Genomic DNA, 23,333 nt, shown 5'->3' with positions numbered 1-23,333 from the left:
CCAGCCTTTCAAGGCTATTACTTTCCCTCTGAGCCACCACAGGCCTCACAGCCACCACGTGCTCCAGATGCGGGGACTGTGGGAGATTTTCGTCCTTGGGGAGCCCATAACTTTGCAGCGAGGGGGGCACTTTCTGAAAACCTGGGGATGACGAAACTGAATTATATTCTTTTGGTCTTTCTTGGTTACCCACTCCGCCTGAGCAGGTCAAGCGAGAATTCACCCCATCGATCACACTGGCTCTTAGGTGGGCATTCTGTGAGCCAGGTTAAAGGCTCAGGGCCAGCCCCTGCCCATCACTGCTGGGGGCAGAAGACGCCGCAGGGTCGGCGGCCCTCCCTAACAACTGTCACAATGTCGGGCAGTTGGGACTAGCGGGGTCGGGATGGTCCACCTGGGGTGGCACCTGTAAGGAGCCGCTAACGGGTCCCTTGGCAGTGTTAACATTGCTCTTCTCGTCGCAGTCAGCCAGCTTCGCTCGGTTGCCTTTTTCTCCCCGTGTGCCAATGCTCTGGCTTCCTGCACCACCCCCATCTTAGGTTGTGAGCGAACCGCGGGGGCAGAGAGGTGGCATTCACCAGTCTGGGATCTTTCCCCCGGACCGGGACCAGAGGAAGACCTTAACAAATGCCAGAGTTAAAACGTCTTCTAAAAATGCTATCAGAGGGTGCCCTTTTCCCAAGCTTACCATTTGTCTGCAATGATCCTGCCAGCACGTGTCAATTTTCTTTAGAAAAAGAACACTGTCCAATGAATCCATAAGGAGATGTTAAGAAAAGTATAACGACGGGGTACAAACGAACGGACGTTCTCTGGAAGAAGCTACCTGTTTCCGGGAAGAATCTGGTACATAAGTCCTCAGCTCTACAAATCAGAACTACCTGTCCCTCAAGGCTCAACTGCTCACATTAAAACCTTTACTGAAATGTACAATTTTCCCATTTAAAAAAACGTATAAACGCTGTTCGCACAAATTGCTGGGTTTCAAATTTGACAGGTAAGGTTGGTTTCCTCCTCTTCCAAAGTCATCTTAAGGAAAAAAGGAGGGGGTGAATGGATCGCTTACAGAAACAGAATACCTATTTTGACTAAAAGCGGAATTTCAATCATATTCGAATATTTAGTTTCATTTACCCAGGAATAAATACAAATGATCTACGCATGCATATGACCCACCGATCAGACTGAAATGAGGGTAAACGAGGACCAACAACTGGAAAAAAAAAGCCACCTTGCTAGTTTTGCCTATTTTCAGAAGGATATTCTCTAAACTGGTGAATTTGTGCTTTGATGTGATCTTCACAAATCTGCCTCAGCTGTTTATACAAATTTGCAGAAATCTTGTACGAGCAGAGATTCTCGACTGCCTGCAAAAATCAGAAGACAAAACAAAACACGTTCTAACAGAGGAAACGCAATGACTCGCGCCGGAGCTTTCCAAATTTTCGAAATTCGGCTTTTAAAGAGAGTCAACTTAATTAACGTGTCATAGGGATTGGCAGTCTAAAAACCGAATGGTTGTCATCACCAGGCTTTCTGTTAGGGATGTCCTTCAAGGCGGGGAAGAGATACGGCAGTGGCGGGCGGCGGGCCCGGCCCCGCAGCCGCCCCGGAGACACCTGGCGATGGCAGAGAGCCTCCCCCAGTGATGCCACTGTCCCCACGTAGAGCTCGGGTGACGTGAAACTCCAAATCAAGAGGGCAGGACAGGGCCGGCCCTAACCCAACCTCTACAGCAATTAGCCCACTGTTGGGTAGGGACTGTCTCTATGTGTTGCCAATTTGTACTTCCCAAGCGCTTAGTACAGTGCTCTGCACATAGTAAGCGCTCAATAAATACGATTGATTGATTGATTGTCACCCCAGCAGGAGCACCGGCTTGCCATCCCGCGGACCGCAGAGGTTCTGCCCGGGATTCTATTTATTTTATTTTGTTAGTATGTTTGGTTTTGTTCTCTGTCTCCCCCTTTTAGACTGTGAGCCCACTGTTGGGTAGGGACTGTCTCTATATGTTGCCAATTTGTACTTCCCAAGCGCTTAGTACAGTGCTCCGCACATAGTAAGCGCTCAATAAATACGATTGATGATGATGATGATGATTCACGCCGGGGAACCCGGACGCTGAAACAGGTTCCTCTCCAAGAACGCAGACGCGTAGTTCGACGGATTACAATGACTGCAAGTTACAAATGGAGGGAAAAAAGCTGCATTCACAATGTCACAGACCACGTTTATAAAGATGCACTTTACCATAATTAATCTCCTAACCCTCTTTTTGAATTACAAATAAACGGTAATGAGTATTTGTTGTTATAGCTGCATAGGGCAATGGAGCACAGTGAAGGTTCTTTTTCTTTTTAGGACAAGAGGGAGGAAGTACGAGTGCGTGGTTAAAGGTGGTGGTTGGGAGCGAGGCATTTCTAGAAAGTGAGAACAATCAATCGTATTTATTGAGCGCTTACTGTGTGCAGAGCACTGTACTAAGCGCTGGGGAAGTACAAGTTGGCGACATATAGAGACGGTCCCTACCCAACAGCGGGCTCACAGTCTAGAACAAGTGAGAAGCAGCGTGGCTCAGTGGAAAGAGCCCGGGCTTTGGAGTCAGAGGTCATGGGTTCAAATCCCGGCTCTGCCAACTGTCAGCTGTGTGACTTTGGGCAAGTCACTTTACTTCTCTGTGCCCCAGTTACCTCATCTGTAAAATGGGGATTTGACTGTGAGTCCCCCGTGGGACAACCTGATTACTTTGTTACCTCCCCAGTGCTTACGACAGTGCTTTGCACATAGTAAGCACTTAATAAATGCCATCATTATTAAGTGGGTGATTTCCTCTTAGAAAGATGGCTGAGGAGGATGAGAGTGTAGGGGGCAGAAGCGGGGAGCGAGGGGAAGATTTTGGGAAGTTCTTGCCTGACGGTTTTGATTTTAATCAATACTTTGGTCATTGGTAAAATGGAGATTAAAGACCTGTTCTCCTTCCTTAGACTGTGACATGCGGGACAGGGACTGTGCGTCATCTGACTGTATTCCCTCTCACTCATGATGACTATTCTATAACGATATCTGTTGTGTTTACTATCAGTGTTATTTATTGAGCATGTACTGTGCCAATAGCACTGCATTAAGCCCTTGGAAGAGTAAAACAATCAGTCAGTGGTATTTATTGAGGCTAACTACGTGCAGAGCACTTAACTAAGCACCTGGGAAAGTACGATGCAGCAGACACGCTCCCTGCCCATAACCAGCTTACAGTCTAGAGGGAATACAACAGGGTTTGTAGACGTGATACTTTCCCTCAAAGATCTTACAATGTAGTGGAGGCGGCAGATGTTAAAGTAAATTATGGATGGCTAAGTGCTAGAGGATAAGGATACTATTTGCCAAGGGCTGTGCTAAGCGCTGGGGAGGTTACAAAGTAGTCAGGTTGTCCCACGTGAGGCTCACAGTCTTCATCCCCATTTTACAGATGAAGGAACTGAGGCACAGAGAAGTGGCTCGCCCAAGGTCACAGCAGAGAAGTGGCGGAGCCGGAATTAGAACCCGTGACCTTCTGACTCCGAGGCCCAGGCTCTAGCCACCATGCCATGTTGCTTCTCATACGCCACACTGCTTCTCACTTGAATCAATAAGCATGACAGCAGTATTGCTGAGCAGCGGAGAGGGCAGTGTCATAGCAGGTGAGGATGAGTTTGAGATGGCATGGGCGCAGAAGTAGCGGAAGCCCAATGTGGAGGAGATCCACGGCTAAAGGGTCTCCAAACGAGACCCTACAGAATTCCTGGAAATTTCCCCCTGCCCCGTCCCAGCACAGTTCCGCTGTCAACTTCCCAGCGCTGCTTACTGTCCCCTCTCATGGCTCCGTGGAGGCGGGAAGATGTCTAAAGGGCGCAGCGGGGCTGAGCTTACCCCAACCTCTACAGCTGGACTGCCCCAGCAAGAGCAACACCTTGGAGCCAGGAAAGCTTATGACAATAGTAGTAATAATAATAATAATAATAATAACAATAATAATAATAATAAAAGTGCCGAGGTAGATACAGAATCATCATGTCCGGCATCCGACAGTTTAAGGAGAGAGAAGAGGTACTGAACCCCATTCTGCAGATGAGAGAACTAAGGCACAGGGAAGTGAGGTGACTTGCCCAAGGTCACACACCAACAAACGGAAGAGCCGGGATGAGAAGCCAGGTCCCCCGAAGCCCAGGCCCGTGCTCTTTCCACCAGGCCACTGCTTCTCTTCTGCCCAGGATTCCCCGCTCCAGGCTGGGTCTGCGGGCGGCCCCGCCCAGACCCGGCCTTGGAAAAGGCCCCGTGTCCCAAGGTCACACAGCTGACAATTGGCGGAGCCGGGATTTGAACCCATGACCTCTGACTCCAAAGCCCGGGCTCTTTCCACTGAGCCACGCTGCTTCTCACTTGTTCTAGACCGTGAGCCCACTGTTGGGTAGGGACCGTCTCTATATGTTGCCAACTTGGACTTCCCAAGCGCTTAGTACAGTGCTCTGCACACAGTAAGCGCTCAATAAATACGATTGATTGATTGATTGATCCCTTCTGACCATCACAGCCCAGTGCCGGAATTCGGCCGCCCCACTCCCCCGGAAGCTCTGCCTCCCGGTGAACGGTCTGGTCCGCGTGGACCACTGAGCTGTTCTGCCCAGTTCTGTGTGTTCCCAAACACACTTCGGGGCCCAAACCTCCCAAACGATTCTTGAAAAAGCAGGCCGATGTTGTCGTTACAGTACATTATCTGTGAAATTCAACATATGCCACTGTATCCAAATATATAAAGTTCAGCTGAAACATTAAGGAATCACACCGCCTATATTCAAGACACGAAATACTTTCATAAAACGAAAGGCTTTACATAAACTATTAGGATATGGTTAAAAACCAAACAAACAGGATTTATTCCTGGGCCTCCTCCATCAGTCACATCGCAAACCACTAAAGCAGGGGTCCTTTGTTCAGTCACCCTTATTAGAGGACAAATTGTATCTCACAGCTAACAGTCCTAGTAGAACAATTTTACTTCATTTTTTGAAATCCTAAAATTTCATAATCGTGATATCAAGCCAAGCAACAGAGCCGTGATGAGATACGAAAAAGCTACCCAACAAAACAGCTGTAGATGTATGTATTTTGGCGAGCTCTGTGCGAAGCCTACTCGGTGCTCATCTCTATTTTTTCTGATTGTTTCAACCAGGTTTCCCTGAAAAATCGTCAGGACGATTCTTGGCACCTGACTCTCGCCTTGAACTAACGGCTGAGAATCCCGACCGTATTTGGTGAAATCTGGGTGAAACATCGCCGGAAGAATCTGAACAGATCAACACCACACACCACCTTCATGAAAACCTTCTGGAGAATGCGATTAATGCCCACTATACAATAACGCTAAGCTCTCACGAGCGCATTAAAGGGGATGTGAAATCTGCTAGAGAACCATTCAAAAAAAAGTCAGATAACTGTCCCCGTGTCCGGTGATCCGAACGCAACTTATACCTGATAGAGTTCTTCTAGGTTGTATTTAATTGAAGTACTATTTTGAATGGCTTCCACGGCTTCTTTCAGTTTCTGCCACGTTTCATCTGTGTAGTTTTCTGGCAATTTAGGTTTATCTGGGAAATAAACAAAGGTGGATGTGAGACGATATTTAAACGTTAAGTCAGAAGAGTGTCAGATGACCATAGGAAGTCCTTCTTCCTTTCTTTCCGAGAGGGACCGCTTACCAAGCAAGAACGAAATTACCATTGGCTCCAGTCAGCGGAGGGACAGTAAATGCTCTGGAGACCAGGGCTGGGGCAGATTTAGTAATTTGCCACTTTAGGGCATACAGAAAATACGGGAGACCTAATGAGTCTCGTTGTTATTTGATTGGCAACTCCACCATGCACCCTAATGCTTGGGTTGCTGTACTAAATAAATGTTAACTAGAATATTAAATCTATTTCAACATTGAGACCCACGAGAATTTTCCAGGCAAGCCTAGAGTTACAAGGAAAGATAGAAAGAGAAATCAGAATTGAGTCAGCTCCGGTTCCTGTGCCTGTAGCGGTCTCATCTCATTTGGGCCAACCCGAATGGAAACAATGGTGGGGAGAGAAAGGTGGATTATCTATCGATCAGTGGTATTTATTGAGTGCTTACTATGGGCAGAGCACTGTACTAAGCACTTGGGAGAGTACACCAGAATTAGCTGACAATTCTAATGAGCTTGCAGTCTAGAGGGGGATTATAAAATGGAGAGGATATAGTCTCTCCACGAGGAAAGCCTACTCTCAGCTCTCTCTCGGGGGGTGAATTATGCTTGAAATAGATGGAGGAAACTGAAGTATGTTCTTGCTTTCACCCCTACTGCCGGTAAGTCTTCCGTACTACTTGGCATTTAAAGGGAGGAGCTATGCCCTGAAAAGAGACTGCAAAGAAGAACGGGACGCCTCATCCCATTTTTTTGGTGTGGCAACTCATCCTATTAGAAGGCTATATCAGTGAATCAAAATCAAACTCAGAATCCATATTTTTCTGTCTGAACTGTTTACTAAAAACTTGAGTTTGAAAAAAAGTGACCAGTGGCCCGGCAAGGCAATTTTTCGTACTTGCTGTTCCACCAAAACTACTACACTAGATTGCTATTCCCACTCGAACGGAAGCTCCTCGAGGGCAGTAATCACGAATACTGCCTCTCCTGTACTTCCCAGAGGCTTATTAATGTACGGTGTTCGGCACAGAGTAGATGCTCATTAAATGCCACGGATTCATTACGCGTTTCAGATCAAACTCTATTAGCGAACCGGGGAATGTTCTCCAAATGGCATCTCTCTGGGTCGATGCAACACGACAGTTGGAAGGTACGGTTGTGCGCGTGCACGCGGGACCGGTTAAGGTATACGTACCTGTAGTGCGGGTTTTCCGTAACTTGGGGTCTGTTTCTGAGAAAAAGTAACTCTCCTGTGAAAACGGAGCTGATTACTGCAAAGCTTTCCTCTCTCGCACCCTTCTCTGGGACGGACTGAAAATGGGGCACCGGCCCAGCTCGCCGTTCAAGGAATTCTCGCGTTTGGGGACGGACGACGTTCCAATAAATGGCAAAGCAGTGATTTCCGTCCAGCCGCTTCCCCCCGTCGAGGAGGTTCGGAGAGAGGGAAGCGGCGGAGGAGGAAAAAGGCCGGGGCAAAGGAGACAGGGGAGCAGCGTGGTGGAGACAGAGCGCGGAGCTGAGAGGCTGAAGGACCTGGGTTCTAATCCCTACTCCGCCACTGGTCTACTGTGGGACCTTGCGCGAGTCACTTCACTTCTCTGTGCTGCAGTTACCTCATCTGGAAAATGGGAATTAGGATTGCGAGCCCCACGCGGTACAGGGACCGTGTCCAACCTGATTAGCTTGTATCTATCCCAGTGCCCAGCGGTGCCTGGCCCACGGTAAGCGTTTGACAAATACCATAAAAAAGAGAGTGACGGAAGAGAAAGGAGACAAAAAGAAGGCCAATGCAAAGCCGACACAGTTCCAGAGACGTGCAACCTTTTGACACTGAAACAACGTGGTGGTTCGGGATCTTCCAGGATCACCCCGAAGACCACCGGATTCTTGCCAACCCTTCCGCTGAAGCCACCAGCCACCCTCTAGTCGCAACAGAGAACACTATCGGCTTCCCAAACGTACGTAGAATGAAGACAAAGACTGAGGGACTGATAGTCTTCATTTAGCTAATTAACAATAAACTAAAAACAAACGGTACTTGAAGCGTTGGTGGTCCGAGAAAAATGAATGCCTCCAGATTACGTGCAGAATTTCAACATGATTAATATTACTCCTACGACTGGTAATAATAATGGTATCTGTTAGCACCTACTACGTGCCAGGCACTGAACTAAGCGCTGGGATGGACACAAGAAAATCCAGTCGGACACAGTCCCTGTCCCATGTGGAGCTCACAGTCTCAATCCCCGTTTGACAGATGAGGTAACTGGGGCCCAGGGAAGTGAAGCGGCTCGCCCAAGGTCACACAGCAGACAAGTGGCAGGGCGGGGATTCGAACCCATGACCATCTGACTCCCGGGCCCGTGCTCCAGCCACTAGGCCATTCTTACTTTTAACCAAGTATTTTTCTGTTCCTTAATCATTTGCAGAGTTTCCGGAGAGTGATTCCGTATCAGAAGGAATACACTGCAGAAGCACACACAGTACAACATTTGCAATCCTAAAAAGCCAATCCCACCTACAAAAAGATTCTCTGAACACCAGCGTGCCACAATAACACCTCAATTTTACAGATGAGAAAAATCTACACGTCACTTATGTTTGATCTAATGATAATAATGAATAATAACGATGGCATTTGTTAAGCGCTTACTATGTGCCAAGCACTGTTCTAAGCGCTGGGGTAGATACAAGGTCATTAGGTTCATTTATTCATTCAGTCGTACCTATTGAGCGCTTACTGTGTGCAGAGCACTGTATTAAGCGGTTGGGAAGCACACGTTGGCAACATATAGAGACGGTCCCTACCCAACAGCGGGCTCACACAATGAGGGGCTCACAGTCGTAACAGGCACGGAGAAGTTAAGTGGCTTGCCCAAGGTGACACGGCAGACAAGTGGCGGAGCCGCGATTAGAACCCACGACCTCCGAATCCCAAGCCCGGGCTCTTTCCACTACACCATGCTGTTTCTCACGGTATTTGTCCTTGAGACTACGCGATGTGAGTTTCAAAAAGTGTCCAGTAAAGTAGCAAGGCAGGCAGGGGTCAGCAATTTACTGTCCAACTGCCTCACTTGAGTGGCCAGTTTGGAAGAAAATTAGCGCGCAAGAGCTGGCTCCAATCGACAATTCCCCCTCCTTCTCCTCCCCATAGCACCTGTATATATGTTTGTACGCATTTATTACTCTATTTATTTTTTTTGTACATATTTATTCCATTTATTTTACTTTGTTAATATGTTTTGTGTTGTTCCCTGTCTCCCCCTTCTAGACTGTGAGCCCGCTGCTGGGTAGGGATCGTCTCTCGATGTTGCCAACTTGGACTTCCCAAGCGCTTAGTACAGTGCTCTGCACACAGTAAGCGCTCAATAAATACGACAATGAATGAATGACAATTCTAGTCTTAAATCCTACGTGGGCATGAGAGCTTCATTTCCTTCCTAGACATTCCTCGGGTGATGAAGTGAGCGCGCCATTTGAAGTTCCATGACACAGAAAATTCCCACTAGTCATCCCTAGGAAAGGGACACTACGGGCAGGGACTTTTTTTCTCACGCTATTTGTTAAGCATTAAGTGTATGCCAGGTCGCGTTCTAAGCAGTGGGGAGAGACACTCGCTCATTAGGTTGGACACAGTCCTTGTCCCACACGGGGCTCACAGTCTTAATCCCCATTTTACAGATGAGGGAACTGAGGCAGAGAAGTTAAGCGACTTGCCCTCGGCCACATGGCAGACAAGTGGCGGAGGCAGAATCAGAACCCAGGTCCTTCTGACCCCCGGGGCCTGTGTTCTGGCCGCTAGGCCTCATTGCTTTAACCACGGGGGTCAGGTACACTAATTCTATTATATGCTCCCAAACGCTTAGTACAGTACTCTGCTTGCCGTGGGTGTTGAGTAAATACGCTTTACCGAATCCAAAACCTGGTTGAATTAGGGGACCTTAACTGTCTCCAGCTCTAAAGTGATTAGAAAGAGTCCTGGGGAAAAAAAAATGGATCAAATATCTAACAAGTGACTACCTTTAGACAAGGGATAATTAAAGGAACTAAACTCTTTAGCAAAGATATATATATCTATATATATATAGATATATATATCTTTGCTAAAGAGTAAAGTGTATATATATACACATATACACACACATATACACACACACATATACACATACATACACACACATATATGCATATACACACACACACACATATATGCATATATACACACACACATATATGCATATATACACACACATATATGCATATATACACACATATATGCATATATACACACATATATGCATATATACACACATATGCATATATACACACACACATATATGCATATATACACACACACACATATATGCATATACACACACACACACATATGCATATACACACACACATATGCATATACACACACATATGCATATACACACACACACATATGCATATACACACACATATGCACATACACACACATATATGCATATACACACACATATATGCATATACACACGCATATATGCATATACACACGCATATATGCATATACACACGCATATATGCATATACACACACGCATATATGCATATACACACACATACATGCATATACACACATACATGCATATACACACATACATGCATATACACACACATACATGCGTATATACACACACATACATGCGCATATACACACACATACATGCGCATATACACACACATACATGCGTATATACACACACATACATGCATATATATACACACATACATGCATATACACACACATATATGCATATACACACACATACATGCATATATACACACACATATATGCATATATACACACATATATGCATATACACACATATATGCATATACACACATATATGCATATACACACATATATGCATATATATACACACATATATACATACACATATATACATAAATACACACACATATACACACACACACCTATACATACACACACACACACACATCTATACATATACACACACACACACACACACACACACACATATCCCGTCATGACTAAGAGGGGGCACATAGCCCATAAACAACGAAAAATATACTCCACAGAAGAGGAATTGTTTAGTAAGATTAAAAAGACTTTACCACACAATAAGACGAAAACAAAGACACAGATTTTTAAACAGTCAAATTGCGGAAGGAAACAATTCCAAAGTCATAAAACTGCAGACACAAGTAGCTTCTTGTCTGGTGGGGGATTAAAAAAAAACAACTACGGTGTGGTGAGCGGAGGGAATAATGCTAGAAAATTTTCCTATCTACACTTTCTAGAATTCTTCGGAAGCCATAAGTAAAGTGTAATCTTCACCTACAAAATGATCTTCTTTGGACAATTACCTTATACACCGGCATCCAGAAGCTTCTACAAGGGTTTACCACCTTAATTTTGACATGCCCAGGTTCCTAGGCCACTAAGTCGCAGCCTAAATGTCACATGCTGTTCTAAGCGGCCTCACAATCAACACCACTTGAAGGGATTTCCAGACTGCTCCTAAATAAAAGGGCAGGCGACGGCACCATGTGTGAGCTATTTGGTAAAAACACCCTGATTAGGGGCCCTGTGGAAAAAGCAGCATCGTCGGCTAGTGGATAGAGCTCAGGCCTGGGTTCTAATGCTGGCTATACTACTCATCATCATCAATCGTATTTACTGAGCGCTTACTATGTGCAGAGCACTGTACTAAGCGCTTGGGAAGTACGAATTGGCAACATATAGAGACGGTCCCTACCCAACAGTGGGCTCACAGTCTACTGTGAGAAGCAGCGCGGCTCAGTGGAAAGAGCGCAGGCTTTGGAGTCAGAGGTCATGGGTTCGAATCCCGGCTCCGCCAACTGTCAGCTGTGTGACTTTGGGCAAGTGACTTCACTTCTCTGTGCCTCAGTTACCTCATCTGCAAAATGGGGATGAAGACTGTGAGCCTCCAGTGGGACAACCTGGTCACCTTGTAATCTCCCCAGCACCTAGAACAGTGCTTTGCACATAGCAGGTGCTTAATAAATGCTATTATTATTATTACTGTATGACCTCAGGCGTGTCGCTTCGTTTCTCTGTGCCTCAGTTACCTCATTGGTAAAACAGGATTTAGATGGGAAGCCCCATGGGGGACGTGGACTGCGCCCAACCTGCCGCCACAGTGTTTAGTAGAGTACCTAGCACAGAGAAAGTGCTTAACAAATACCATTTTTCAAAAACGCATTCAAGGTGGGGTAGACTACGGCTTCCTGGCTGACTCGAGGTTCTCTCAGGAGCGAGAACATCCAAGTAATATTCCCGGCTCTGCCACGGATCTGCCCCGTAACTTGGAAGGGTGACGGGACAGAGGGCGAAGTTAACAACGCGGCCTAGTGTCTACAGATCAGAGTCAAGAGACAGAGGGCCGTGGGTTCTAAGCCCAGCTCTGCCACTTGTCGGCTGTGTGACCTTGAGCAAGTCACTTCCTCTGGGCCTCAGTTATCTCTTCTGCAAAGTGGGGATTAGCACCGGGTGCCCCGTGCGGGACGTGGGCTCTGTCCAACATGAGTAGCTTGTACCGACCCAAGACTGAGCCCCCATTTTCCTCTCCTCCTCCCCCCGGCCCTACCTCCTTCCCCTCCCCACAGTACCTGTATATATGTTTGTACAGATCACTCTATTTCACTTGTACATATTTACTATTTTGTTAATGACGTGCACTTAACTCTATTTGTTCAAACGACCTGACACCTGTCTACATGTTTTGTTTTGTCGTCTGTCTCCCCCTTCTAGACTGTGAGCCCGCTGCTGGGTAGGGACCGTCTCTATACGTTGCCGACTTGGACTTCCCAAGCTCTCAATACGGTGCTCTGCACACAGTAGGCGCTCAATAAATACGACAATGCACGAATGGCACATAATAAATGCTTAACAACTGCCATAAAAAAAGAAAAGAAGGGTAAAAAGGTGAAGCCAGCAACGGTCTAGAGAAAAACTTTGGAGAAACTTTAAGAGATAACTTGGAAATTAACCTTCAAAGAGGATGGCCTGCAACGGCAGGATTTTAGAAAGCTGGACCCTGGGAGTTAAGCCCGAGCGTTAAACCAACTAAACGCTCTTCTTTAACTCTTGAGCTTCTGCCACCGTGGTACTGAATCCTTAATCTTACATAAACTACGTATTTTGGTGAGCTTCTGCCACCGTGGAACCGAATCCTTAATCCTATGTATTTTGGCCAATGTTACCTTTAAAGTTCTCGATCACTAACTTCCTTAATCCTCCGTACGCTACGTATTTTGCTGAGCGTCTGCCACTGTGGTACCGAATCCTGAATCCTCCATATTTTGGTCAATGTTACCTTTAAAGCTCTTGATCACTAACTTCCTTAATCCTCCGTACACTACGTATTTTGGTGAACGTCTGCCACTGTGGTACCGAATCCTTAATCCTCCATATTTTGGTCAATGTTACCTTTAAAGCTCTTGATCACTAACTTCCTTAATCCTACGTTTGCTATGTATTTTAGTGAGCTTCTGCCACCGTGGTACCGACTCCTTAATCCTCCGTATTTTGGCCAATGTTACCTTTAAAGTTCTCGATCACTAACTTCCTTAATCCTACGTATGCTACGCATTTTGGTGAGCTTCACCCACTGTGGTACCCAATCTTTAATCCTACTTACGCTATGTATTTTGATGAGCTTCTGCCACCGTGGTACCGAATCCTTAATCCTACATATTTTGGCCAACGTTACCTTTAAAGTTCTCGATCACTAAATTGGTTAATTCTATGTACACTATATATTTTGGTGAGCTTCTGCCACCGTGGTACCGAATCCTTAATCCTACGTATTTTGGCCAATGTTACCTTTAAAGTTCTCGATCGCTAACTTCTTTAATCCTACATACGCTACGGATTTTGGTGAGCATCTGCCACCGTGGTACCGAATCCTTAATCCTCCGTATTTTGGCCAATGTTACCTTTAAACTTCTCGATCGCTAACTTCTTTAACCCTACATATGCTACGGATTTTGGTGAGCGTCTGCCACCGTGGTACCAAATCCTTAATCCTCCGTATTTTGGCCAATGTCACCTTTAAACTTCTCGATCACTAACTTCCTTAATCCTAAATACGCTATGCATTTTGGTGAGCTTCTGCCACCGTGGTACCGACTCGTTAATCCTCCGTATTTTGGCCGTTGTTACCTTTAAAGTTCTCGATCACTAACTTCCTTAATCCTATATACGCTACGGATTTTGGTGAGCGTCTGCCACCGTGGTACCGAATCCTTAATCCTACTTATGCTACATATTTCGGTGAGCTTCTGCCACCGCGGTACCGAATCCTTAATCCTCCGTATTTTGGCCAATGTCACCTTTAAACTTCTCGATCACTAACTTCCTTAATCCCAAATACGCTACGCATTTCGGTGAGCGCCTGCCGCCGTGGTACCGAATCCTTAATCTTACGTATTTTGGCCAATGTCACCTTTAAACTTCTCGATCCCTAACTTCCTTAATCCTACGTACGCTACAGATTTTGGTGAGCTTCTGCCACCATGGTACCGAATCCTTAATCCTCCGCATTTTGGCCGTTGTTACCTTTAAAGTTCTCGATCACTAACTTCCTTAATCCTATATACGCTACGGATTTTGGTGAGCGTCTGCCACCGTGGTACCGAATCCTTAATCCTACTTATGCTACGTATTTCGGTGAGCTTCTGCCACCGCGGTACCGAATCCTTAATCCTCCGTATTTTGGCCAACGTCACCTTCAAAACCCTCGATCGCTAACTTCCTTAACCCTACGTCCGCCACGGCTATCGGTGAGCGCCTGCCGCCGTGGCCCCGAATCCTCCATCCTCCTTATTCTGGCCAACGTTACCTTTAAAGTTCTTGATGACTAACTTCTTGGCGGAGCCGGGTTTGCTGTTGGCGAAGCTGGAGACCGCGGTGGAGGTTTTGGTCAGGCCATTGGCGTGGTGCCCCCCGGCCACCGAGGAGATCAGCAAACTCTTGCTTTTCAGTTGCTGCTGCTGCTGCTGCTGCTGCTGCTGGGCCGCGGTGGCGGGAGAAGGGGAGGAAGATGAGGAGGACTCCTCGGCCATCTTCACATCGAGTCCCAAGAAATCCAGGGAGTCCTCGAACCGCAGTTTCTTCTGGAGGTGGTGGTGGTGGTGGTTGGAGGAGGCGACGGCCAGCCCCGCGTAGGAGGCGGCGGAGGACGAGATGGGGTCCAAGTCTTCTCTCTCGTTGCTGCAGCTGCTGCTGCTGCTGTTGTTGTTTAACTTTCTCTTCTTGGAGCAGGAGGAGGCGGTGGAGGAGAAGGAGGAGGAGGAGGAGGAGGAGGAGGGGCCGTGGTGACCATCAGTGGCGGGTCGGGCCTCCTGAGCGGCGGCGGCGGCGGCTGGGGGGTTGGGGGAAGAGAAACCTGTCGGAAACATGAAAACGCACGGGGATCAACGGGCTGAGGGGCATCAACACCTGAGGGGGGCTGGGGCAATTTGGGGAGGGCAGGGGAAGGGGACACCCCCAACTGCAGGGGGGGAGGCGGGAAATGGAAGGGAAGGAGGGAAGGAGGTCGAAAGAGGGGGGAAGGAAGAGACACCAAGGAAGGGGGGAGAGGGGGTGTCTGTCTGTCTGTGTGTGTGTGTGTGTGTCTGTCTGTGTGTGTTGTGTGTGTGTGTTGTGTGTGTGTGTGTGTGTGTGTGTCCGGGTGTGTGCAGCCCCTGGGCCGTGGGTCTGGGCGCGGGCCGCTGCCTGGGTCCCCGGGGCAACCGCTCCTCATCCGCCTCCTCTCGGGCTCCGTCTGAGGGGGGCCGCCCGCCCGCCGGGGCTTGTTATTGTCAGGGGCCCCGAGCGCCCACAAAGATGGCGGCACTTCCGGCCGCACGGCCCGCTGGGGGACGCGGCCTGCCGCCCCCGCCGCCGGGGACGGGGACGGGGACGGGGACGGGGAAGGAGGGCCCGCGTCGGGGGGCGGGGGGGTGACGGGGGGTGTGAGGGGGCCGTGTGAGGGGGCCCCGGGGGCCGCCCCTTACCGGAAGTGACTGGGCAGAGGCTTTTCATAGCGCCCCGATCCCGGGAGCCCCCGAGGTCCGCAGGCCCAGCGCGCCGGGGGGCGGGGCTTCCGGCCCGGGGCCGCCCGCCCATTGGCCCCTCCCGCCTGGGGGCGGGGCTTCCGGCCCGGCGGCGCCCGCCCATTGGCCCCTCCCGTCTGGGGGCGGGGCTTCCGGCCGGGGCCGGCGGACCGTTGGCGCTGCCGCCCCTCCCTCAGGGGGCGGGGCTGCGGGTCATTGGCGCCAGCCCATTGCTGCGTCCCGCCCCCTCCCCTAAGGGGGCGGGGCTTCTGGCCAGTGCCGCCAGCCCATTGGCCCGTCCCGGCCTCTCCCCTAGGGGGCGGGGCTTCTGGTCATTGCCGCCGGCCCATTGGCGCCAGCCCATTGGCGCGTCCCGCCCTCTCCCCTCGGGGGGGCGGGGCTTCTGGCCAGAGCCGCCAGCCCATTGGCCCGTCCCGCCCCCACCCTTAGGGGGCGGGGCTTCTGGTCATTGCCGCCAGCCCATTGGCCCGTCCGCCCCCCCCCAGGAGGGGCGGGGCTCCTGTCCAGTACCGCCCTCCCATGGGGCGCCCCGCCCCCTCCCCTGGGGGGACGGGGCTTCTGGTCATCGCTGCCAGCCTATTGGCCCGGCCCGTCGTCTCCCCTGGGGGTGGGGGGGGGGCTTCATGGTCATTGCCGCCAGCCCATAGCTGCGTCCCGCCCTCTCCCCTAGGGGGGCGGGGCTTCTGGCCAGTGCCGCCGGCCCAGTGGCGCGTCCCGTCACCTCCCCTAGGGGGGCGGGGCTTCTGATCATTAATAATAATAATAATAATAGGCATTTATTAAGCGCTTACTATGTGCCAAGCACTGTTCTAAGCGCTGGGGAGGATACAGGGTGATCAGGTTGCCCCACGTGGGGCTAACAGTCTTAATCCCCATTTTACAGATGAGGTAACTGAGGCCCAGAGAAGTTAAGTGACTTGCCCAAGATCACACAGCAGACATGTGGCGGAGTCGGGATTCGAACCCATGACCTCTGACTCCAAAGCCCGGGCTCTTTCCACTGAGCCGCGCTGCTTCATTGCCGCCAGCCCATTGGCCCGTCCCGCCCCCTCCCCTCGAGGAGGCGGGGCTTCTGGCCAGGGCCTCCAGCCCGTTGGCGCGTCCCGCCCCTTCCACTCGGGGGGCGGGGCTTCTGGCCAGTGCCGCCAGCCCATTGCTGCGTCCCGCCCTCTCCCCTAGGGGGGCGGAGCTTCTGGCCAGTGCCGCCACCCCATTGGCCCGTCCCGCCCCCTCCCCAAGGGGGGCGGGGCTTCTGGCCAGTGTCGCCAGCCCATTGGCCCGTCGCGCCCCCTCCCCTAGGGGGCGGGGCTTCTGGTTATTACCGCCAGTCCATTGCTGCGTCCCGCCCCCTACTGGGGGGGCGGGGCTGCTGGTCATTGCCACCACCCCATTGGCCCGTCCCGCCCCCCTCCCCTAGGGGGGCGGGGCTTCTGGCCAGTGCCGCCAGCCCATTGGCCCGTCGCGCCCCCCCTAGGGGGCGGGGCTTCTGGTTATTACCGCCAGGCCATTACTGCGTCCCGCCCCCTACCGGGGGGCGGGGCTTCTGGACAGTGCCGCCGGCCCATTGGCCTGTTCCCCCCTAGGGGGGCGGGGCTTCTGGCCAGTGCCGCCAGCCCACTGGCCCGTCGCGCCCCCTCCCCTAGGGGGCGGGGCTTCTGGTTATTACCGCCAGCCCATTGCTGCGTCCCGCCCCCTACCGGGGGGGCGGGGCTGCTGGTCAGTGCCGCCAGCCCATTGGGGCGTCCCGCCCCCTCCCCTAGGGGGGCGGGGCTTCTGGCCAGTGCCGCCGGCCCATTGGCCTGTTCCCCCTGGGGGGGCGGGGCTTCTGGGCAGTGCCGCCAGCCCATTGGCCCGTCCCGCCCCCTCCCTGGGGGGCGGGGCTTCTGGGCAGTGCCGCCAGCCCATTGGCCCGTCCCGCCCCCCCTTCACCTTCAGGGCCAGCATCACCTCAACAGCTAAAAGGCCCGAAAGGGAAGAGGAGACAGGGAGAGTTGGAGCAAGGTGGGAGACAGCTGGGGGGAGAGGAAAAAGGGAGAGAGAGAGAGAGAGAGAGAGAGCTGGGGTGAGGGGGGACTGAGGGAGGGGGGAGGAAAAAGGCTGCAGAGGAGAGAGAGAGAGAGACACCGGGAGTAAAGGGGACGGGAGAGAGAGAGATGGAGGAAGTTGGGACGGGGGAGGAAAAAGGCTGGAAAGGGGAGAAAGAGAGCTGGAGTAAGGCGCGGGGGGGTGGGTGGCAGCGAAAAGGCTGGCAAGGAGAGAGAAAGACAGCCCCGGGGTGAGGTCTGCCGCTAACCCCGCCTCACTGTGCCTCGGGCTGGCTTTCTTTCTTTCTTTCTTTCTTTCTTTCTTTCTTTCTTTCTGTCAATCGGATTGATTGAGCGCTTCACTGTGTGCGGAGCACCGGACTGAGCGCTTGGGAAGGCCAAGTCGGCAACATCTAGAGCCGGTCCCTACCCGACAGCGGGATCACAGTCTGGAAGGGGGAGACAGACGACAGTACAAGACATGTTAACAAAATAAAAGAAATATGTGCGAGTAAAGTAAATGACTAGAGTAGTAAATCCGTACAAACATATATACAGGGGCTGTGGGGAGCGGAAGGAGGTAAGGCGGGGGGACGGGCGTTGTCGCCTGTCATGCATTCATTCATTCAGTCGTATTTATTGAGCGCTTACTGTGTGCAGAGCACTGGACTAAGCGCTTGGGAAGTACCAGTCCCGCCGTCGACCCCCGGCCCGGAATGCCCTCCCTCCACACATCCGCCAAACTAGCTCTCTTCATCCCCTCAAAGGCCGACTAAGAGCTCACCTCCTCCAGGAGGCCTTCCCAGACTGAGCCCCCTTTTTCCTCTTCTCCTTCCCATCCCCCCCGCCCTACCTCCTGCCCCTCCTCACAGCACCTCTGTATATGTTTGTACAGATTTATTACTCTGTTTTACTTGTACCTATTTATCATTCTATTTATTTTGGTGATGATGTGCATCTAGCTTTACTTCTATTTATTCTGATGACTTGGCACCTGACCACATGCTTTGTTTTGTTGTCTGTCTAGACTGTGAGCCCGTTGTTGGGTAGGGACCGTCTCTATATGTTGCCAACTTGTACTTCCCAAGCGCTTAGTACAGTGCTCTGCACACAGTAAGCCCTCAATAAATATGATTGAATGAATGAATGAAAGGTGGGACGGAGGGGCGAAGAGGGAAAAGGCTGGAAAGATGAGAGAGAGTTGGAGTGAGGTGGGAAATAAAGGCGTAAGAGCCCTAGGACTGGAAAGGGAGAGAGAGAGAGAGAGAGAGAGAGAGAGAGAGAGAGAGAAAAGTTGTGAGAAGCAAAGGACTGGAAAGGTAAGAGAGAGCTGGAGTAAGGTGGTACAGAGGAGGGGGAAAGGGGAAAAAGGCTGGAAAGGTGAGAGAGTTGGAGTAAGGTGGGACGGGAGAGAAAAAAGGCTGGAAAGGTGAGAGAGAGAGCTGGAGTAAGGTGGGACGGGAGAGAAAAAAGGCTGGAAAGGTGAGAGAGAGAGCTGGAGTAAGGTGGGACAGGGAAGAAAAAAGGCTGGAAAGGTGAGAGAGAGTTGGAGTAAGGTGGGACGGGACAGGAGAGAAAAGAGGCTGGAAAGGTGAGAGAGAGTTGGAGTAAGGTGGGACGGGACAGGAGAGAAAAGAGGCTGGAAAGGTGAGAGAGAGTTGGAGTAAGGTGGGACGGGACAGGAGAGAAAAAAGGCTGGAAAGGTGAGAGAGAGCTGGAGTAAGGTGGGATGGGACAGGAGAGAAAAAAGGCTGGAAAGGTGAGAGAGAGTTGGAGTAAGGTGGGACGGGACAGGAGAGAAAAAAGGCTGGAAAGGTGAGAGAGAGTTGGAGTAAGGTGGGACGGGACAGGAGAGAAAAGAGGCTGTAAAGGTGAGAGAGAGTTGGAGTAAGGTGGGACGGGACAGGAGAGAAAAAAGGCTGGAAAGGTGAGAGAGAGCTGGAGTAAGGTGGGATGGGACAGGAGAGAAAAAAGGCTGGAAAGGTGAGAGAGAGTTGGAGTAAGGTGGGACGGGACAGGAGAGAAAAAAGGCTGGAAAGGTGAGAGAGAGTTGGAGTAAGGTGGGACGGGACAGGAGAGAAAAAAGGCTGGAAAGGTGAGAGAGAGCTGGAGTAAGGTGGGACGGGGAAGAAAAAAGGCTGGAAAGCTGAGAGAGAGCTGGAGAAAGGTGGGACGGGGAGAAAAAGCTGGAAAGGTGAGAGAGAGAGCTGGAGTAAGGTGGGACGGGGGAGAAAAAAGGCTGGAAAGGTGAGAGAGCTGGAGTAAGGTGGGACTGAGGGGGGAGGAAAAGGCTGGAAAGGAGAGAGCATAAGCGAGTGTTGGAGTAAGGTGGGGCAGAGAAAAGGCTGGAAAGGTAAGAAAGAGTTGGGGTGAGGTGGGAAATAAAGGGGTAAGAGTCAAAGGAGTGGAACCATAAGAAGAGAGAGCGCTGGAGTAAGGTGGGATGGGGAAGAGGGAAAAGGCTGGAAAGGTAAGAAAGAGAGAGTTGGAGTAAGGTGGGATGGGGAAGAGGGAAAAGGCTGGAAAGGTAAGAAAGAGAACTGGAGTAAGGTGGGATGGGGAAGAGGGAAAAGGCTGGAAAGGTAAGAAAGAGAGAACTGGAGTAAGGTGGGATGGGGGGAGAGGGAAAAGGCTGGAAAGACAGAGAGCTGGGAAATAAAGGTGAAAGAGCCAAAGGACTGGAAAGGTAAAGAGAGAGAGAGGAAGAACTGGAGTAAGGTGGGACAGTAGGGAAAGAGGAAAAGGAAAGGCATTTGGCTCAATGAAACTAGATTACTATCTATACACAAGCACCTGAGGGCTTCAATCTGCCAGCTCCAAGTACGTGGAGAGGTTTCTAAACCCATATGCCTTCCTCACCCATGGCCGTATGGCATTCAGTCCCACCTGATGATAACATTTTATCAATGTTGAAAGTGGCACTAATGGCCCAGTTCAGTGTTTCTACCTGAAAATCCACTCATCCTTGCCTTACCTCCATTCTTAACTTCATCTTTTTCCTGGCCTCTGGGTCAAAAACTCTGACAGATTGGTATTATTCATTCATTCAATCGTATTTATTGAGTGCTTGGGCTTATTTTGTGCTAAGCACTGCACTCAGCCCTGAGGTGGTTCAAGGTAATCAGGTTGGACACAAGTAGCTGTATTTTGTGCACCCCCAGCTGCAGTTTAGAAATGGCTCACAACTTCATTCTTCAAGGATACATTTTAAGTAGTTCTGGAACCAAACAGCCTTAGCCCTTCTGTATTTTAATACTGGCTTGTTCAGCATGTGACATCCCAGCTTTGTCTGCTGTTTCCTCATTCACAAAACACATTTCCCGATAAGCTTGATCATAGTAGCATTGGGTAAAAAAAAACCCAACCTTTTTTCCATTTTTAGTTAGCCAAGTGATCAATATTTCTGTTTTGGTTGTGAATTGTAAATTCTCTATTTGAATAAATTGTGCCTTCCATCTTTACATATATGACGTATATTCCTATTTAGTCTGTTTGTCCTCACCTTACCCTTTCCGTAAAATGGCACAATAGCATTTAAGCATTGCTACCTGCTGTGGGCACCAGATGTTTCACTTTAATGCTAATTAAGTTGCAGAAAATGTTTCCAGAAAAAAAAATTCAGTACTTATTTATATACCATCACTTGATATTGGAAATATGACCAGTCTGGCTAATGAGTTAATTCTGAACCCCTGGGCTTATGTGCTGCAGCATGGCTCAGTGGAAAGAGCCCGGGTTTGGGAGTCAGGGGTCATGGGTTCTAATTCCGGTTCTGCCACCTGTCAGCTGTGTGACAGGCAAGCCGCTTAACTTCTCCGTGCCTCAGTTACCTCATCTGTAAAATGGGGATTAAGACTGTGAGCCCCACGTGGGACAACCTGATCACCTTGTATCTCTCCCAGTGCTCAGAACAGTGTTGGCACATAGTGCTTAACAAATACTATCATCATTCATTCAATCGTATTTACTGAGCGCTTTCTGTGCAGAGCACTGTACTAAGCACTTGGGAAGTCCAAGTTGGCAACATCTAGAGATGGTCCCTACCCAACAGCGGGCTCACAGTCTAGAAGGGGGAGACAGACAACAAAACAAATTAACAAAATGAAATAAATAGAATAAATATGTACAAACAAAATAAATAGAGTACGGAGTACAGTGCATAATAGAGTATTATACACTTAAGTGTTAAAAGCTGCTAAAGATTGGTGCCTATAAACATTTTACCAAAGAAAATCACATTCATTCATTCATTCAATCGTATTTATTGAGCGCTTACTGTGTGCAGAGCACTGGACTAAGCGCTTGGGAAGTACAAGTTGGCAACATATAGAGACGGTCCCTAGCCAACAGTGGGCTCACAGTCTAGAAGGGGGAGACAGACAACAAAACCAAACACATGAACAAAATAAAATAAATAGAATATGTGCAAGTAAAATAAATAAATAGAGTAATAAATCCGTACAAACATATATACATGTATACAGGTGCTGTGGGGAAGGAAAGGAGCCCGGACAGGCCCACGGATGGGTTTATTTGTGTCGTCTGTCTTTTTAAATGGCGTTTATTAAGCGCTTACTGTGTGCCAAGCACTCCTCCAAGCCCTGGGGGAGATACGAGGACATATGATGCCATACAATTATAGCTATGGTAGTATCGTTCTGATAGGATATATATTAACTTCTCTGTGACTCAGTTGCCTTATCTGTAAAATAGGGATTAATCAATCAATCAATCAATCATATTTATTGAGCGCTTACTGTGTGCAGAGCACTGTACTGAGCTCTTGGGAAGTACAAGTTGGCAACATATAGAGACGGTCCCTACCCAACAGTGGGCTTAAGACTGTGAGCCCCACGTGGGACACCTGATCACCTTGTCACCTCCCCAGCGCTTAGAACAGTGCTTTGCACACAGTAAGCGCTTAATAAATGCCATCATCATCATCATCCCATACACCTAAAACCTTTCTTCAGGTCATTTCAATATGCTTTAAAAACATTAATTAGAGCTCAACCCTCCTGCGATGGGGTGACCATTAATCTTATTTTGCAGGTGTAAGAATCGAAACACACGCAACGCTTCATATACCCCAGGCAGAGATATGTAAAAAAAAATTAGTCATATTCACCAGAACCCATCCCCCTGAATCGGCATAGGAGGTCTTCATAAGAGGCCCGATGGTGACCGTTTCTTGCCTCTGATCCCAGTGCTGCTCCAGGGAAGCTTTGCTTTAGTTCAATCTTCCCACCCGGCTCTGGCCGGGGAGCGGATGCAGCCTTTTTAAGTGTCAGCTCTTCTTTCAACCCAAAACACTGAGTCCTGCCCAGTTTGTCCCCAAAATTTGATACAAATAATGACAGAAATGTTACTCCAGTTGAATCCCAACTGTATGGAGAAGGAAAGTAGTGGGAGAGACCCTTTCCCTTGTTTATTTGCACTTTTGGGCAGGACTATTTTTTTTGGAATTGCGAAAGAATACCGAGGAAGTAGTGCTTTGAC

At 49.6% G+C, this 23,333-nt stretch overlaps 1 protein-coding gene across 2 annotated transcripts in view; it reads right to left on the bottom strand.

Moving 5' to 3' along the window:
* Nucleotides 1-23,124, bottom strand: part of CUL4B (cullin 4B) — a 49,156-nt gene extending 26,032 nt beyond the window's left edge. Inside the window, exons 1-5 of one of the 2 annotated variants that reach the window (XM_038748631.1) lie at nucleotides 22,963-23,124; nucleotides 14,595-15,140; nucleotides 5,506-5,621; nucleotides 1,264-1,367; nucleotides 689-758 (exon numbers count right to left, since the gene is read on the bottom strand). In XM_038748631.1, coding sequence (XP_038604559.1) covers nucleotides 689-758; nucleotides 1,264-1,367; nucleotides 5,506-5,621; nucleotides 14,595-15,140; nucleotides 22,963-22,972 — 846 coding nt within the window. In that variant the 5' untranslated portion in view covers nucleotides 22,973-23,124. Of the gene's footprint in view, nucleotides 1-688; nucleotides 759-1,263; nucleotides 1,368-5,505; nucleotides 5,622-14,594; nucleotides 15,141-15,750; nucleotides 15,806-22,962 lie in introns of those variants that run through there. The other variant, XM_038748630.1, reaches the window with a different exon arrangement.
* Between the last annotated feature and the right edge of the window lie 209 nt (nucleotides 23,125-23,333).

This window comes from Tachyglossus aculeatus, chromosome 6 (assembly GCF_015852505.1).
Source record: "Tachyglossus aculeatus isolate mTacAcu1 chromosome 6, mTacAcu1.pri, whole genome shotgun sequence".
Classification (NCBI taxonomy): domain Eukaryota; kingdom Metazoa; phylum Chordata; class Mammalia; order Monotremata; family Tachyglossidae; genus Tachyglossus; species Tachyglossus aculeatus.
This window is presented reverse-complemented; position numbering and strand designations above follow the sequence as displayed.